We start from the raw sequence: 16706 nt of genomic DNA on the forward strand, positions 1-16706 counted from the left end.
ACAGTTTCCAGCTCTTTTGGGCCAAAGGCATGCTTCAGTTTGTAGTCTCATTAGAGAATGAGCTGTATGAACATACTGGCACTCAAGGCTTCTCAGTAAACATCAAAATTATCAACAAGTATCCTCACTTAGCAATGTTCATCCCAGAATATTGGTTCATACTTTCAAATAGGACCAGCCTCAGCTGTCACTGCAGCCCATCATGTTTTTCTGTCACATACCTAACTGCTTCCCAAAAATCCTTGGTCACAGAATGTCATTGTGAATCTCCTATAGCACCAGCCATTTCCAAGCCCTCACCGAGCCTGTGCTATGACATTTGGAACAAATGTGCTATTGTAAATTGATGGTGTTGCATTATTGCAGATCAGGCATCATGCAGTGAATACAGTGGTGAGGCTAGCAGTGGTTAAAATGCTCAATAATGCTAATTGCATGGGTGAACATTTCTTTAATACGGACAAGATTAAATAACCAAATTAAAATGTAGGTGATTATAAACACTCTTGAGCCTTGTCTGTGCATAAAGAGACATCATGATGGGCCTGAGAAAAAAGGCAGTGAGGAGCTGTCCAGGCAGGCTAAGGGCTTTTTGCTTTGTTATTTCCCTTTTCATTCCAATTTTGTGTTATTGTTTTAACTTATTTCAATTGTTAAACTGTTCTTATCTCAACCCATGAATTTTCTCAGTTTTACCTTTCCAGTTGCTGGAGGGGAATCAGTGAGTGGCTGTGGGGGATGGATTGTTGGCTGGGGTTAAACCATGACTGGCTGTTAAAGTAAATTGGCTTTTTGAGACTGATGCAGCTTTATGTCTGAACATAGTTCAACTTGCACCTGCTCACATGGGTACAAACTAAATGGGTATAGCTAGTAATAGGATATTTAAATTCAAACAAATAATCATCAAGGAGGTCATGCTGATTTCATTAAGGGAATTTGAACTAACATTTATGTTAAGCTGGTGAAACTTTCATCAGCAGATAAGCTCTATCTAAAGAAGAGAAGACCTAGTTTTGGTAACATGGGGTAATGCATTTCACTCTGCCAGAGCTTTCCAGCAGTAGGAAGAATGCCCATCAGTTTCTGGCAGTCCACCTCTGAAGATGAAGTGCTTGTCTTGCTAGCTGCCTAGGTATGGGATTGTCTTCTCTCTGTCATGGTGTCTTACAGAATAATTATGGATCAGAAAAGACACAGATCAAAATGCAGAGGGTGGGGACATGCTGCTGAGCACAGCTGCCCTGTGCTTGTGCTGCTTCCAGGGAGCACAGCCTGGGGCCACAGACAGAGACTTCCACAAAACTGTGAGTATTCCTGTCCTGAATCTGGGCAGCAATACCCTAAGCCTGCCTGGGTGCCCAGTCAGGCTGTTGGAGTCAGCTCCCCCACACTGATGTCTGTACTCAGTGACAAATCTGCTCTTTTGTTTAAACCTGAAAGAAGTTCCCAGACACAGCAAACTGTGTTCACCTGGAGCACTGACTTGAAGGCAACCCTCTTAAGAACAGGCATGCCTTACTCATCCCCTGCTCCCCAGAGGTGTGCTGCAAAGTCTGAACACCCTTGATGGGCAGACACAGAAACTGAAGTTGTCTGGGTCCAGTCATGAATCCTCCTGGACTTCCCCTCTGGGTTACTCATGCAGTCAGAGCAGGAGAGCAGAATACACTGCAGAAAAACTCATTGCAGTAGACAGGGAAGGGCAAAGAGAGTGGCTCTTTACCTTTCTTGGCCACTGATCTGCATCCACAGGATAGGCAAGGTCTGCCATGGTTTTCCCTCCTCAGCTGCAAGTTAGTTGATGAAGAGAGGGATACAGGGACCAAATTTTGTTTTTTGAGGCAAACTAGAGGCTGGTAGCAAAGAGGTTTGAGAGAATTAGCAGCCAGATAAGCCAGCCATCAGCCCTCTGCAGTTTCTTCTATATAAAGAATATAGTCAGAGTGGAATGATCTACAGCAAAGAGAAAAATGGAATAATAAAACTTTTGGAAATCTGTATGCTCTAGGGTTCACTTTTAACCCTAAACTGGGGATAAAAGGAGTGTATGAAATGTTTGAAGAGGAGCCGAAAAAGAGTTTCAGATGAAACAGATGCTCTGAGATCAGGAGTGCCTACTGCTATAAAAATCTCGGGAACATACTCTGGTCAGACCTCTGATGCAGCTTATAATGAATGTAATTCTCTGTTGCTTGAGCACTGAGTTGAATTAGCTTCCCTCATGTGAGCTGAGGAGCAGGAAAGAAATGCCTGCTATCATCTTTCATTTAAGGTATTTACACATTCAAGACTATGATAGTGCCTGTGATGTCAGCTCTGTTGCTGATCTGCACTGCTATAAATTACTCCTGCAACAAGAAATGATGCAGCATGAAAATATGATGATATAAATGCTTTGCTGCTTGTTTATCAGGGCTGCTTTGCTTCGCTTTGCTGTACTGTGACTGCTTACTGCCTTCCACACCATCTGCACTGTGTCCTTGGCTTCTAGCGCGAAGCACGCACACACACTGGTTTGGCTTTTGCTACCCTCCTTTGCCTGCTTCCTCACTTGGGCACATGCTGGCCTATATTCCTCCCATTAATGCTGTTATTAGCTAATACCACTAATCTCACCTTCTCCCCTTTTCTGCCCAAAGATATTTACTTAGAATAATTCTTTTGGAAGACACATTTCTCCTTGGTAGCTAGAAGGTTCTTTGAAGAACATTTTAAATAAATCCTCTGCCCTCTTATATCTTCAGCCATGCCTCTGTGCTCAGGGAAAATTTCTAGCAGTGTTCCAGAGCTAGTGTCTGGAAATTCAGGAGGCCTACAGAGGCAAGCAAAGTTTCTAGACAAGAAGCATCCTGTATCTTTCTTCGCTAGAGGCTGTGACTGGCTGTTGTTACTCCAATGATTTTTTGCTCTGTTGTTGTTCTGTGTAATATCTGTAGTGCTAGGACTTGGTGCTTTGAGATTTATAGGTACTCCAAATTTTTCAGGCTTGTCTTCAGTTCTGGAGTTGCAATGAATGCTTATTGTGCCTGAAAAACAGGAAATGGGATTTTGTCAAATTTCAGGATGTGAGTTTATGAACTTAACCAAAATTTGCTGCATGCCTGTCATTGTAATGCATCCCATTGCATCAGATGATTGCAAACTTCTCCATGCAACCCTGCTCCATGAGTATTCATATGTGCATGACACTGTATCCTTTATCACTCTACAAAAACCACATCAATATTTTATTAATAAGCAGACATTGATTTTTGCTGAGAACATAAAGATTTATGGAAGAAGGCAGAGCTGTGTGGCAGAAACTATGACAGCAGTTTCTGAAAAATCTATGGACTATTTTACATTTGAAATATAGAAAAAAATTCCATTCAAGGTGAATCCAAATAGACAGTCCTTTGTGGAAAATAGATTGCTTCTGGTATCAAGCCCAGGTGAATTTTAAAGACAACTAGTTTGCAACAGAATGAGACTCTTTGTCCAAATTTGAACACAAGTGGCTTCCTTTTATTTTATGGAGATATTCAAGAGGCTCTCAGTGGAGCAAGGAGAATACAGGCTAACATCTGTGCAATGGCCCCGAGGCAAAAGGACTACACCAAGCAAACAGGGAGACATAGCCCTGTCAGGAGGATAGGGAGACCCTACTGTTGTTTGCTGTAGGAAAAGGTATACTCAAAGTGGACTGAGTCAGGTCTGCTGGTAACAGCAGGAAGCAGAAGCTGTAATAAAGACAACCTGGAGGGATCCCTGTCTACACTACACCACCTGGGAATAGGGACTGTAGCAGTGACTGGGAAGTACGTATCTTCCAGTGTCACACAAGGTAAGTCTTGGGACTGATTTAGAAATTGTGGTATAGCAAACATCCCAGCAGACAGCTCATACAGAGAAAATGCCCATCCTTCATTCTCCATGACATCATGCTCAACAATTGTCAAGAGCAAGTAGGAAAACACCCTACAGACACATAGTATATCCCAGATACTATGGAAGGAACATTACCTACAGCACCAGAAGAACAAGTTTGGTCCATACAGCCAATTTCCTCCTGCACTGAATGTATTCATAAACCTGGCAGAATACTCAGACTGTGGTTATGTGTGCTTCTGTTCATGTGGGGGCTATACAAAAGGATAAAGGGATTTAATGTGTTTGATGTGTTTGAGAAGGTCCTATACTTTGGTAAGGGGAAGAGAGCAAGAACTGGAATGGTTTTAGAGATGAAATATCTCAAACTGAGAAAGTTCTGGTGATTTTATTTGTAGTTCTTAATAATCAGCTGTTTCTATCTTTACAATTAATTCTTTGTCAGTATTACTACAAATGCCTTCAATTTCCTCACTGTCCCCCAATGGACTCCAGCTCATTAATATGCAGCTTTAAGCAAGTATCGGAGCTGTCATGCATTTCAAATCTCCCCTAGGAAGCTTTTTAAAATTGTAAGTAAGACCTGATACTGAGACTTATTAGCACCAAACCTGGAAACAAAGCTTCTGTGCAGGCAGTGATGATTCTTCAAGGTACAGTTGCTGTCACCTTTTTCATCCTGAAATTTATTAAAAATGTGAATATCATGAATACCTCAAAACACTTCTTTGATGCAGCCAACATTTCCAGCTCTTATAAACTGCTGTTTGTGGATAGAACTGGGCTTGTGCCAGCATCTCAGATTTGAGTGATGAAGCTGAACTTCTAGGTCAGATTTAATTGCACTCACACTGAGAAATACTCAGAAGAAATCCACTGAAGGCAGCAGAGAAATAGTACACCACGACAAACACACTGTAGTATGATGGAGAAACTGGAAGGTTTTATACTTGCTGAAAGACAGGTCATAACAGTCCACAGATGTGTCATAACTAGATTGAGATCAGAATCCAGCCACAATGCTTTGAGACCAGCTTTAGCTTGAACCTCTGACACTTAAACCTGCATTCAAGGGCTTTGGCTCTTGCCCACTTAGTCATAAATGTCAGAACAGCCCAATTTTTTCAGCTCTGTCTCAAATTAAGAACAACAATCAATCTAACTTCTGAACTGCTAGCATAAATTATTTACCAGGACTAAGGTTAAAGCACATTCCCATGACTACCTGCTACAATCACAGAAGAAATGTGTAAACCTGAGAGCTGTGGAGCTGCCATTGGCATGTTGGTGATTCTGCTAATCATCTTTCCTTAGTGACATATGGAGTGTAAGGTTTTTGTAAGAGGAAACCATAACAACTTCCACATTAGAGAGCCTAAACAGAGGGAGAAAGCCACACCTCAGTGCTTCTCAGAGAGAAAATTGTTAACCCAGAGAAAGGGTTTTTAGCAGACCTTCTTGCTGGAGTGATACTGTTGTGTCACATACTTGCTCCAGCATGAAATAACTAGAACAGGAAAGATTTTAGCAGCAAAATACCTCAAACTAGAAAATTTGGAATATCCCTCAGCTTCCAAAATTGTTCCAAATTCAATAAAATCTTTCTTGAAAACCAAAATGCCAGTAAATGCTGACACCTGTCAGGAAGGAGAGCTGATGCAACAGCAACAGAGCTATTGACCAACAAAGTTTCAAACCTGCAAGCTGTGAGAGGTGCTCTGCAAATGCACCTTCTTAACATTTCCCACAAACGTGAGACATTAGGAAATGCAATTTTGCTACTGAGATTCTTCAGGCTAAAAGCTCAATTTCACCATGTCCTGAGGTGCTAATTTCTGGGCTGGAGGTGTTCTGCCTTCTCACCAGACGTGACCTAACTTCACCTCAAACCAAACTTAGCCACGAGCTAAGGATCGAGAAAGCCATCCTCCTCAAGGTCCTGCCATGTGGAAGGCATCCGTTTTTGTCCTGCTGGGCTACTCCATCTGTTCCAGCACCCCTTCTTCACCCGCGCTGCTGGCAGATACTCTACTGAAGCCGTGAGTGTGAATCCATCTCGTTTGGGATGATGCTAGAGCCCTCCCCCAGCCGGGCTTTAAGAGTCTCGGGAGGAGTTCCGCCTGTGGAGAGGCGCAGCCCTTTGCCGCCGTGCCCGGAGGAGCCCTAGGCCGGTGGGGTTCCCGGAGGAGCCGTAGGCAGGAGGTTCCCCGGGCCAGCCCCGCCCCCGTCCCTGCCCCGCTGCCGGCAGCCCCGGCCGCCGCTCGCTCCCGCGCCCGGCGGGCAGAGGGCGCGCGCCGCCCGCCCCAGCCGCGGGGCCGCGCCCCCGCCCGCCCGCCTCAGCCGCGCGCCCGGCCCGGCCCGGGGCTCCGAACTCGGCGGGCGGCACCGTCCCGAACCCGGGTCCCGCCGCCGGGGCCGGCCGCCTCGCTCCCCCCGCGGGTCGCTCCGGCGCGGTCGCTCAGCCCGCCTCGCCTCCCGCGGGACGGTGCTCGGCCCCCGCGCTCCCCCCGCCCGGCTGCCGGGGACCGCGCAGCCGCCGGGTGCCCCTGCCCCCCCGGGCGCTGCCCCCGCGGGCCCTGGGCCTGTGCGGGGAGCGGCCGCGGTGCCAGCAGAGCTCGGCGTCCCGGGCCCGGCGGGCGGGTCGGGAGTGCCCAGCGCGCCCCGGCCCGCGGCGCTGGCGGCAGCACGGTGCTGCGCACGGGACCACGGTCCCCGGTAGCGGACGTGGTTAGGCAGGCAGAGCTGGCAGCTGGGGAATTCAAGGTCTGCCGAAAAACAAAGGAAATCACTCAGCTCGGCTCCAGAACTGAGCCCAGAGAACGAGCAGTTCTACTCCGCAGTGTGAGCGGTCCCCGGTCCGCAGCGCGGGGCCGGGGGAGGCTGTACAGCTCTGTGCCGCTGTGGGCTCGCGCGGCGTTTCCCTGCCTTACCTTGTCATCCCCCTCACGTCTGCCTACGGAACAAACCACGGGATCTCCGCATGCGGATTTATGTGAAACCCATTCACGTGCAACAGCAGCTGGGGTGCACCTCCTTTGTTCGCCCGTTTGTTCATCTTTTTGGGGTCACCTATGTAAATGCACAAGGCACAACCGATGCAACACGGCTCTCTTAGATGGTATCACTTGCATCAGCTTTAGACTAAAGCTTTCCTAACCACATCAGGAATGGCTGTTCCTCTCTCAGGCTGACATCATAGTGAAGTTAAAACACAGCAGAGCATTTTACACATCTTCACTACTGGTAGAGTATCTGTAAAGACATACAGGCACTGGGAGATTCCTTTCCCAGAGATGCAGTAGGCTGGTTTTGTTTCCTCACCGCTATTGTGGCCCAGGTACACTAGGGATGCTGGAAGGATGCATTTATATGGAAGTAACAATAGGAGGTTGGAAAGGTGGATGCAAGTCCCCTGTGTGTTCTGCCCTCTCAGTTGCATCAACCTATCCATGTTATGATCCTATCAGGGGATCTGGCATTTAGCTCTTTATTGCCTCCTTTTCTGAGAAAATTACCAACTCGTTTTGAGGGGGAAGATTTATTAGAGATGATTTTTCTATCTACAGGATTTGGAATAAAAAAGGATATATAACAGATACACATGATCAGCAAATGGAAATCGTAATTAGAAGGGAAAGATTAACAGGGACACAAGTCTGTAGAATTTTATTGTTAAAAGATCAATTTATTATGCTCCTGACTGCAAGTTATATTAATACACGTAAAATTACAACATGGAAAAGAGATGCCGGTGACTGTCATAAATACGGCTTGCTTTTCTTTCCTAGTTATTTAGGGGGGATTGGGAACACTTGTGAAATCATGTTCATTAAAGCCTGAATAGAGGCAACTAACCAATAACTGCGGTGGAAGCAACAAGGCTCTCCCCCCTCCTTGCACCCACCCGCCCTTTTCAAGAACGGGGGGAAATCACAGACGTCAATCAAGAAATACTGCAAAATAAAATGGACCCTCCCGGCAGCCGAGGCACCGCGCAGAGCAGCGGTGAGGCTCTGGCAGTGTGCTGGCAGCCTCCGGCACCGCCAGCCCTGCAGCTTCGCCGCTGACCGGGGAGCGCACGGGGCTCCGCTGCCCGGGTCTTCCCTTCCCTCCCTTGCAAAACTGTCAGGCACAAATGGGCAGGAGGATATTGGCTGCAAGGGGCGCGGAGGCTCCTCCCAGAGCCTGGATCCCGATATTTTTGGAGGATTTATTCTAACTCAGTTACAAACCTTGGTGAAAGGAACAAGTTGCTGCTGTAGCGGACGCAGAAAGCGCCTCTGCTTGGGAGAGTGCTGCTCTCGCTCCTTCTTTCACCTTCCCCAGGCTACCTTGGATGCTTCACCTCACTTGCGGATGAGAGCTGTGCTGCCTATCGGGGGGATCGCTCCAGATTTGGATGTTGTTGTTTCTGTGAAAACAAGGGTTGTAAGGGAATGAGAGGGGAGACAATGAAGAAAAACCGACCGGGAGAGAACCCCCAGCCCCAGGCGTTTTCCTGAGAATTGACGGGTCTTTTCGGGGCTGAGCGATCCCGTCGGAGGCGGCGGAGGGAGCAAGCCTGCCCGCTGAGCCGGGGACTTCCTGGGACCGGCTATTCCCTTCGGATGCGGACTGGGAAACCTGTAGGGAATTCTCCCGCCGCCCTGCGAAGCCACCATGAATTCAGTGGCTGGAAATAAGGAGAGGATTGCAGTCACGGCGCGGAGCAGAAAATACGGGGTAAGTTGTCGGCGCCGGGGAGGCTCGGAGCGCTGGTCGCCGCAGTGCCGGGGCTCCTGCGCCTCCCTCTCGGCGGTCGAGGGCGATCGTCCCCGGCCCCGCGCAACTTCCGCGGGGCGAGGCGCGGGGGCCACCGCGGGCGCGAAGCGTCCGAGCGAAACTTGCCGGTGCTGCCGGGCCTCCCTGCCTGACCCGCTGTTCCTTCTCCCGCTCCAGGTGACCGACCCCTGCTCCCCCACCAAGCCCGCCGCCCCCTTCTCCCCCGAGAGCTGGTACCGGAAGGCGTACGAGGAGTCCCGGGCGGGCGGTCGCCCGGCGCCGGAGGGAGCTGGCTCTGCCCTTGGCTCCTCCGGCACCCCATCCCCCGGCTCCGGCACCTCTTCGCCGGGCTCCTTCTCCGGCTCGCCGGGACCCGCCTCGCCCGGCATCGGCACCAGCTCCCCCGGTTCCCTGGGCGGCTCGCCGGGCTTCGGCACCGGCTCGCCGGGCTCCGGCAGCGGCGGCGGCTCCTCGCCGGGCTCGGACCGCGGCGTCTGGTGCGAGCACTGCAACGCCCGCCTGGCGGAGCTGAAGAGGCAGGCGCTGAAGCTCCTCATCCCCGGGCCCGTCAGCAGCAAGGTGAGCGCGGGGCCGGGGGAGGGGCGGTCCCTGTGCCGGGAGCGGCCCCCGGCAGCCGCCGGGGCGGTCGGCCACCTGGGCTCCCCTCCGCCGGTGCCATCGCCGAGCGCTTTGGGGTTTGTTCTCCCTCTTCTTGGTCTTGTTCCCTTTTTCTATCTCCTCCTTCTTCGTGTGGAGCAGCGTGCCTCTGTCTCCGGAGGGCTGCCTGGCTTCAGGGCCATCTATGACAGTCCTTCCAGCGCGCTTCTTTTCTCCTTCTTTCCTTGTATTCACAGTGGTTCTATGCCATTTCCTGAGCGCTGGTTTTTGTGTTGTTTTTTTTTTTTTTTCCTAGTGGGAGGAGGGGGGAGTAAGTAAGGGTGGGAGTATGACATCGGAGTCACTGTTCCCTTGCCCTTTTGCTATCTTTGATTCCTACAGGATGGATTTACAAATCATCCTTAGACTTTGGCAGCCAACTTAGCAGTGAGGCGTGTACCTATGGTCTGATGCCAGTGGTTTCTACTTCCACTGGGTGAGGAACCCTCCTGTAGTTCTGGGCTCACAAGAGGCATTGAAATGCTGTGTGAGCTCAAAGGTCACCCAGTGAGGCCGTGGCAGACCATGACATTGAACCCAGTTCTCCCAGGTGTCTGTAGTAGAAGGATAACTTGGTGATGCTTCTCTTACAGAGAAGTGCCAGATTTTTTTTTTTTTTTTTTTATTCTGAATAAATTTGGAAATACTTGAAGCTGCTGGACTCTGAATGTTGGGTTGAATAATCCTGTGCTGGAAGGGGATGTAAGTGATTCTGACACTTGGTCTCATGTTCTAAGAGCTGACCCATCCTGAATACAGTTGGAAAAATGCTTTCTGCCTCTCTTGGGGTATTTGGTACCTCTGAAGGCATACTCTGAATTTCCTTGGTTTTGTTTTGTTTGGCATTGTTTTTTTTTTCCTGTTTGTTGTGCATACGAGATGAAGGCTAACAGCCCTAAGTGAGTGACCAGCAGCCCTTGACTGACCTCATGCTACTAAAATAGTAAGCAGTGAGTTCCTCCATAGCAACCCTGTGAGCGTTGTATTGTGAATGGGTCTACAGCTCCTGGAATGTAGTACAATGCAATTTTGTTTGCCTTGTTGGGTCCAGGTACTATCAAATGATAATATTTACTCTTCCACTTCAAAGGGTTTTCATTAGTGGTTACCATAAAGAGGTATCATGGAAAAGAGCTGACTGCTGAGAAAGGGTCCCTGGTATTGCTGTTGTGTTGTGCTCTCCATGATTTATTTATGTGCTCTTTGAGAAGGAGTTGGTGCTCTCATGAACAAAAGGCTCATGGGCTAGGTGTTACCTTGTCTCAAGAGCTGACTTAACTGAATTATTACAGGGAAAGGTGGATCCACCCAAATTAAGAGTAAATTTAACCATTAATACATGGGTGATTCACTGTAAAGTGGCCCTGTATCAAAATCTTGTCAAATTTCAGGCTGTGTGATTTGACCGTGATTACCAGCTGTGAGTATAGATGGGAAATTACTGATGCAGATATGGGACCCATCAGAATAACTGAGATTAGGGGTGGAGAGGAGGATAAAACTAACATCAAGGCACAGGGTTAAATAGAAATCAACTGATTTTAGTCATGTAAATGTTTGCACAGGGTTCCCTTACTGCAATAGTGATTGACATTGTCCATCCTAGCCTTCCTGAGAGGTTACCTGTGTGTTTCTGCTATTCACTTAGTTTAGCTGATGGTGTTGTACAGGCCAATCTTTATTTGTATTAGTAGCCTTTAAGCCTCCTTACCTATGTTCTTTTTTTCTTACACCTCCTTTCCAAACTTTCCAGTTCCGTGGGATTGCCACTGATGAAAGTGCTGTCCAGTCTGTGCATCTGGGAGCAAGGGAGGAGGCACAAGTAAGGTGGTCTTCATGGGCATGGGTGACCCTCTGCCCTATTTGCCATGCTTAATAGTACTTGCAGGCTCAATCTTGCTGAGGTACTCCAGCCTTTGGCACATAACTCCTTTCTGTGGTGGGTGCTGGTTGTGACTGTTTGCAGAAGCATCTCTTTCTCTCATCCTTTCTGGCTTGTGACTGTTGAGAACTTTCTGGGCTTGTGATTTTTGCCTTCAGCAGGTGCTGCCCAGCAGGGTGAGGCTCTGGGCTGGATGATGTGGGACACAAACAACATGGCTGGTGCCATTGACTTCTTTGGATTGGGTATACTGTGGTGGTCTTAGAAGTTTGTTTTTCCAGGTGTAATCGGGTAGCCTTATCAGTGTCGACTTTGAGGAAGGCAAGGTGTTGGCATGCACTCTGCTAGTTCAGTCAGAGCCTGTGAGCTGCCTCTGTGTGTGCTACAGTAACACTCTAGGACTCCCTTCTGAGGGTGAGATGTACAGGGTTTCTCAAAAATGTGGAAACCTGTTTGTGTCTGGGGAAAACTGGCATTGGTTTGGATTGAGACTGAAGTCTAACCACACTGTGTACTGTAACTGGCATTTTTTCAGGGCCCTGTGAGGTCTGCTTTTGATTGCTGCTATGGAAGTGTAGGGGCTTTTGGAGTGTGGAATGGATCCTGCCACTGAGTTAAGTGGAAGAAGGAGCAGATCATGATTCTGGGTATTTTCTCAGAACTTGCAAAGCATCCTACAATTCAAGACTCTGCTGCCCATAGGACACAGCTAATTGGTGATATTCCTTTATTAGAGCTATTAAATGAAGCATTTAAAATATGTCTGTCATCTTCTAGTAAACCATATCTGACATATATTTCCTGTTGTTGCTGTTGAAGACAGCCTAGAAATTTCTATGATATTATAGGTACAGTCTGTGGCACCTGTTTCCCATTTATGATGTATTTAGAAGCACTTATGGTCTGGGATAGCATGTTGCAGAACAAGCAGAATCTGTGAGTATCTGTGTTTTAATGTGTATCTAGTAGCAGGTGTTGGAATCTGCAGTAACCTATCCAAATGTGAACCTACATTGATGTTTTTGACAGTGTGCAATCATGTAAAGGTTTGTATATATCTGTCAAGTATAATATTATACTTAATTGTTCATAAATAGAACAGGCTTTTTGCATGAAGCTGTGTACGGAAGCTTTTCATCTGATTGAGAAAAAAGCCACAATTAAGCTAGAGCAAACTGCTTCTGACTAGGTCATTGTTAGTGTTGAGGTGTTTAGCTTTCCATTTTAAATAGAAACATTCTCTCCTAATACATCAACAGGATGGAAACTTCAGGTTGTTTTTTTTTTTTGTGAGGCACAAAGGTGAAGAATATGTAATTAAAGTTACATTAATTTATTTGAGGCATTTAAAATGCCGGGTTCCCTGCCAAATAGCAAAAAGAATAGTGCTAAAAGCTTATTGTTTCTTTTTCCTCCTCTTGTGGTACAGATGTGACTTAATGATGTTCAGCAATTACATGCATAGAAGGGGTTATATTTTATGTGAATTAAATCTTATTGTAACCCCCAAGCAAAGCAGGCCTGTGGGAATTGGCTAGCACAGGTGGTTGATATAGTTGCACACTGCAGTTTGTGACTGAGGGCATCTTGGAGCTTTTTGTGCCTGTTGTTTGTGGGGTTTATGTTGCATGATGATAAAGATTGTCTGAAATTACCAATAAAGATTTTTTTTTTTATGCTGAGCTTTTTCTTAGCGTCTTTTTAGAAGGGCATCAGACAAAGTTCTAGCATAGAAGTTTATGGCATCATACTCCCTATTTATGAAAACTTGTGTGGAATCAGTTTGCTTTGAATTCAAACCTGTGATATCATCTGTCTTCAATGATCACTAACCTCATAGGCATCTAACAGTTGAGTTGCTATATTGGTGTGTAACAAATTGTATTGTGTGTAAATAAGCAATGGAACGCTAATAAAAATGCTCACAAGCTGATGGTTATAAATTTGTTAGTACGGGATTCCAAAAATCCTGAGTAATTCGGGAGTGTAGACATGAATTGCTGCTTGGGCATACTGTGATTGGGTCAGGAAGTAAGGATACTACTATAAATGTTAGAGATGTATAGTACTGATATTGTTAGGTGGTTTATACTGTAGACTTTACCTAAAATTCTGTGCTTCTGAATATAAGAACTGGGTAAATTCTGAGCACAGTCTTTCCCTCTGAGCGCAAGAGAGAAGGAAAGAACTTACATTCAAGGTATAGTTTTGGGTCTTTTTTTCCAATTTACTGGCACTATCCATTTTTTTTCTTACATATTGTTGAATTAGTCTTCTTGTTCAGGGGTTTTTAGTGGTCAAAGACTTGTCTCCTAATTATTAATAATGAAGAAAGGCCTGAAGCTGCTATAATGAAGAATAGATTTCTGTTAGCTGGTAGCTACTTCAGAAACATTCCCAGTAGAGACAGGACAGTTATAAACCCTTCCTCAAAGCTTAGCAAGTGCCAGAATAATGGAATTTCATTTCTGTCCAGACCTTTAATTTGTGAACAAGCATGGCCAGTCTGTATAGTGACTTAATTCACTGTGCAAAAAAATCTCAGGCACCTAATCATTTCATCCCAACTCATTGTAATGCAGATAGGATTATTGCATTAGAAATGTGATTTTAAATGGCCTGAGGCAGTAATTTGTCAGCATTTGGGAGGATTAACTCCATTAAAGTTTAGGCAACAACAACCGTTCTTTTGTGTTGCATCACAGGTCACAATACCAAACATTTAGCATAACTCATCTGCAAATCTTCTTACAATTGTATGCTTCCTGGCAAGTTGAGAAACCAAGCTACTTCACTTGCACTGGAATTACAGCTGCCTGTGGACGTCTAGAGGAGACAAATGGATATGCCTTTGCTGCTGGTGAATTAATGTAAGCCCTTTTCTAGGAGCAGCTGGAAGTCTTGCCGCTGCAATCCGCAGTGTCAACATGTGAAATAATATAACTATTTCTTTTGAGCTTGCAAATATCTTTGAGGTAAGGGTGGAGATGCTGTGTGGTAAAGACTGCTCTTTAGGAAGCTGTCAAAACCATTAGCTCTGCAGCTTTCTCTATGGATTGAAAAAGGCTTGTCATTACAAAATGCATTGGAAATTAGAAATCGGCCTATGGTTATATATCATGAAACTGTAGTGTTTCCTGTCAGAAATGAAAATACTTTTAGACAACAGACAGCTGTTGAGGGTAAAGAGGGAAGTATTGATGAAGTAAATCTCTAGGTAGGAGAAAATTTTTTCCTTTTTTTTTTAATAAAGACTTGTCAGTGCATCTGTAGACACTGTGTTCAGAAATACAGAGTCAATGCTGAGTCTTTAACTGGCCTCTTCATGCTGGGTGATGAAGTGTCTTCAAGGTGTTTTACACCCTCCATGAATGCTGCACTGATGTCCAAAATCACCTTATATCTTCAGATAGTCTTATATTTCCTTAGAAGTGTTGCAATGTCCACAGAAATCTTGTATAATCAGTGTGGGACTTTGGTGTATTGTTTTGGGATGGGAAAAGAAACAAAGATTGTCCATCTGAGTTCCCCAGACAGTGTTTGAAAAAATGTCACACATTACCAGTGTGGGCCATGGGCATGTAACGGGAATCATGCCAGCATCAGCAGATTATTAGAACATCGCAGGGCTGAAAGTCACGGTGGCTTTGCCACATCAGCAGCACATAGCCTTTGACATCATGTAATTGGGGTGGTTCCAAGTTCTGAACCTGCAACCCGGCACCACAATAAATGTGACTGTCATGCTCTACATAATGATGTAGTCAGAACTGCAGCATTTTCTGGCATGAGGTCCATGTGTCAAAAGCACGAGAGATATTCTAAGTTAAATTGCTGACTTGTCTTACTAGTGTCATCTGTGGCTTGAGAGGCATTGATGTTGTTAAAATGGAGGAACACATGCATATACCTTCCCCTCCTGCCAATGAAATAAATAATCTCTAGCCCACGGTATCTGTTGTTGAAGCTGCAATTCAAGAAGTATCCCAATTGCAGAAAAGCAGATTGTTTATCAGGGTGTTGTTACAAATTGCAGCTTGCTTAATTCAAATTAAACACACAAAGTAGTATCTTAAGAGTGGAAAGTTTAGAAGAGCCCAATGACTTGTGTTGCCCTTTTTTATTTACAATTGCTTTATATGCATCTTTCTACATTAAACTGAGTTTGTTTTTGTTTTCTTTTTCATAATTATGAGCAATTGTGTTTGTCTCTGGCTTTGAAACCTGAAATATATAATCAGACTTGGTACAGATGGGATTTTTTTGTGCAGTTATAATAGCTTAAATCATCTACAACCAGGATATGAATCTGCTAATGCTTCTTTTCCCTCCACTCTCCTGAGAAAAGTTTACACTATAGCATAGTAATATTTTGATGAGAGAGTGTTTGAAGTTTCTTTAAGTAAAATCAGACCAACACAGGACACTTCATAGAGCAGGGGAGAGTTGACTGAGCTGTTTTGAACTTGTCATGAAGGCTGAAACACTCTGCAAGATGTACCAGAATCTGAAAATTATTTTCCTTTTATGAAACGACTTCAATCTGGATCTGAAACTTGTCAATTGACTTACATGGAATTGACCTTAGTGAGGGCATTTGGACTGAAGGAAAATCAGTAGGATTTAATTTAGGCCACAGCTCCATGTATGATATGGCTCTAATCAGGGAATACTTGTGTGCCTTCAAAGCAGAAGGCATGCTGCTCAGGCAGAGCAGGTCTAAGACGTCCTGGCCCCTTGTGGGCTTTCCATGTGGCTTTCCTTTGTCCTCTCCATATGAAGGTCATAAGTTAGCATCACTGCAGGTCTCCCATGTGAATACACAGTGATTGCTCCCTGCCTTAGTGCTTATAAAAATGATAGATAGAAGCATTATTGAAAGTGTTTGAACTTTCTAAACTGAGATCCTTTTGATCAGGGAGTGACTAAATGTACTATTACAACAGCAGATGCAAGGAGCCAGTGATCTCTGAGGAAGCTACTGATGAGAGCAGCACAATGCATCCAACCGTGGCTTCCATTGTAACTGGAGTATGGAATACAGGAATTACTCTTTAGTTACTTTACAAAAAAGACAGTAAAAGAAAATATGGTACCAGCTATATGAAAGAATCAGTCTTAAGGAATTGCTGTTTTCAATTGCTGCTTGATTTTATTGCTATGGTGTCAGAATTCAATTTGTTTTATTTAAAATAATACAGCATAGTAATGCTGTTAAAAACTACTTACTCTTCCAGCATTGGTATACTTCTTAAAAATTATTTTTGTCTTCAACTGTACTTAATTTTATTGTCTGTCATGGTTTCACCCCAGGCAGTTGCTTGCTGTCTCCTACACCAGCAGGATCGGGGAGAGAATGGGGAGGGTAAAAATGAGAGAATCTGTGGGTTGAGGTAAAGACAGTTTAATAAGGAAAACAAAAGCCATGCACACAAGCAAGGCAGAACAAGGAATTAATTCCCCACTTCCTGTGGGGAGGGAGGTGTTCTGCCATCTCCTGGAGAGCAGGGCCCCATCCCACCTAACAGTGACTTGG

The 16706-nt window shown here is 45.6% G+C and overlaps 1 protein-coding gene across 1 annotated transcript in view; it reads left to right on the forward strand.

The window, feature by feature from the left end:
- The first annotated feature begins 7814 nt into the window (after nt 1-7814).
- The window catches only part of KIF26B (kinesin family member 26B), a 272818-nt gene continuing 263926 nt past the window's right edge, over nt 7815-16706 (forward strand). The window contains exons 1-2 of the mRNA XM_005526873.3: nt 7815-8592; nt 8809-9210. Coding sequence (XP_005526930.2) covers nt 8530-8592; nt 8809-9210 — 465 coding nt within the window. The 5' untranslated portion in view covers nt 7815-8529. The remainder of the gene's footprint in view (nt 8593-8808; nt 9211-16706) is intronic.

Source organism: Pseudopodoces humilis, chromosome 3, assembly GCF_049639895.1.
Source record: "Pseudopodoces humilis isolate 2021_Gansu_Grassland_sample_001 chromosome 3, ASM4963989v1, whole genome shotgun sequence".
Lineage (NCBI taxonomy): Eukaryota > Metazoa > Chordata > Aves > Passeriformes > Paridae > Pseudopodoces > Pseudopodoces humilis.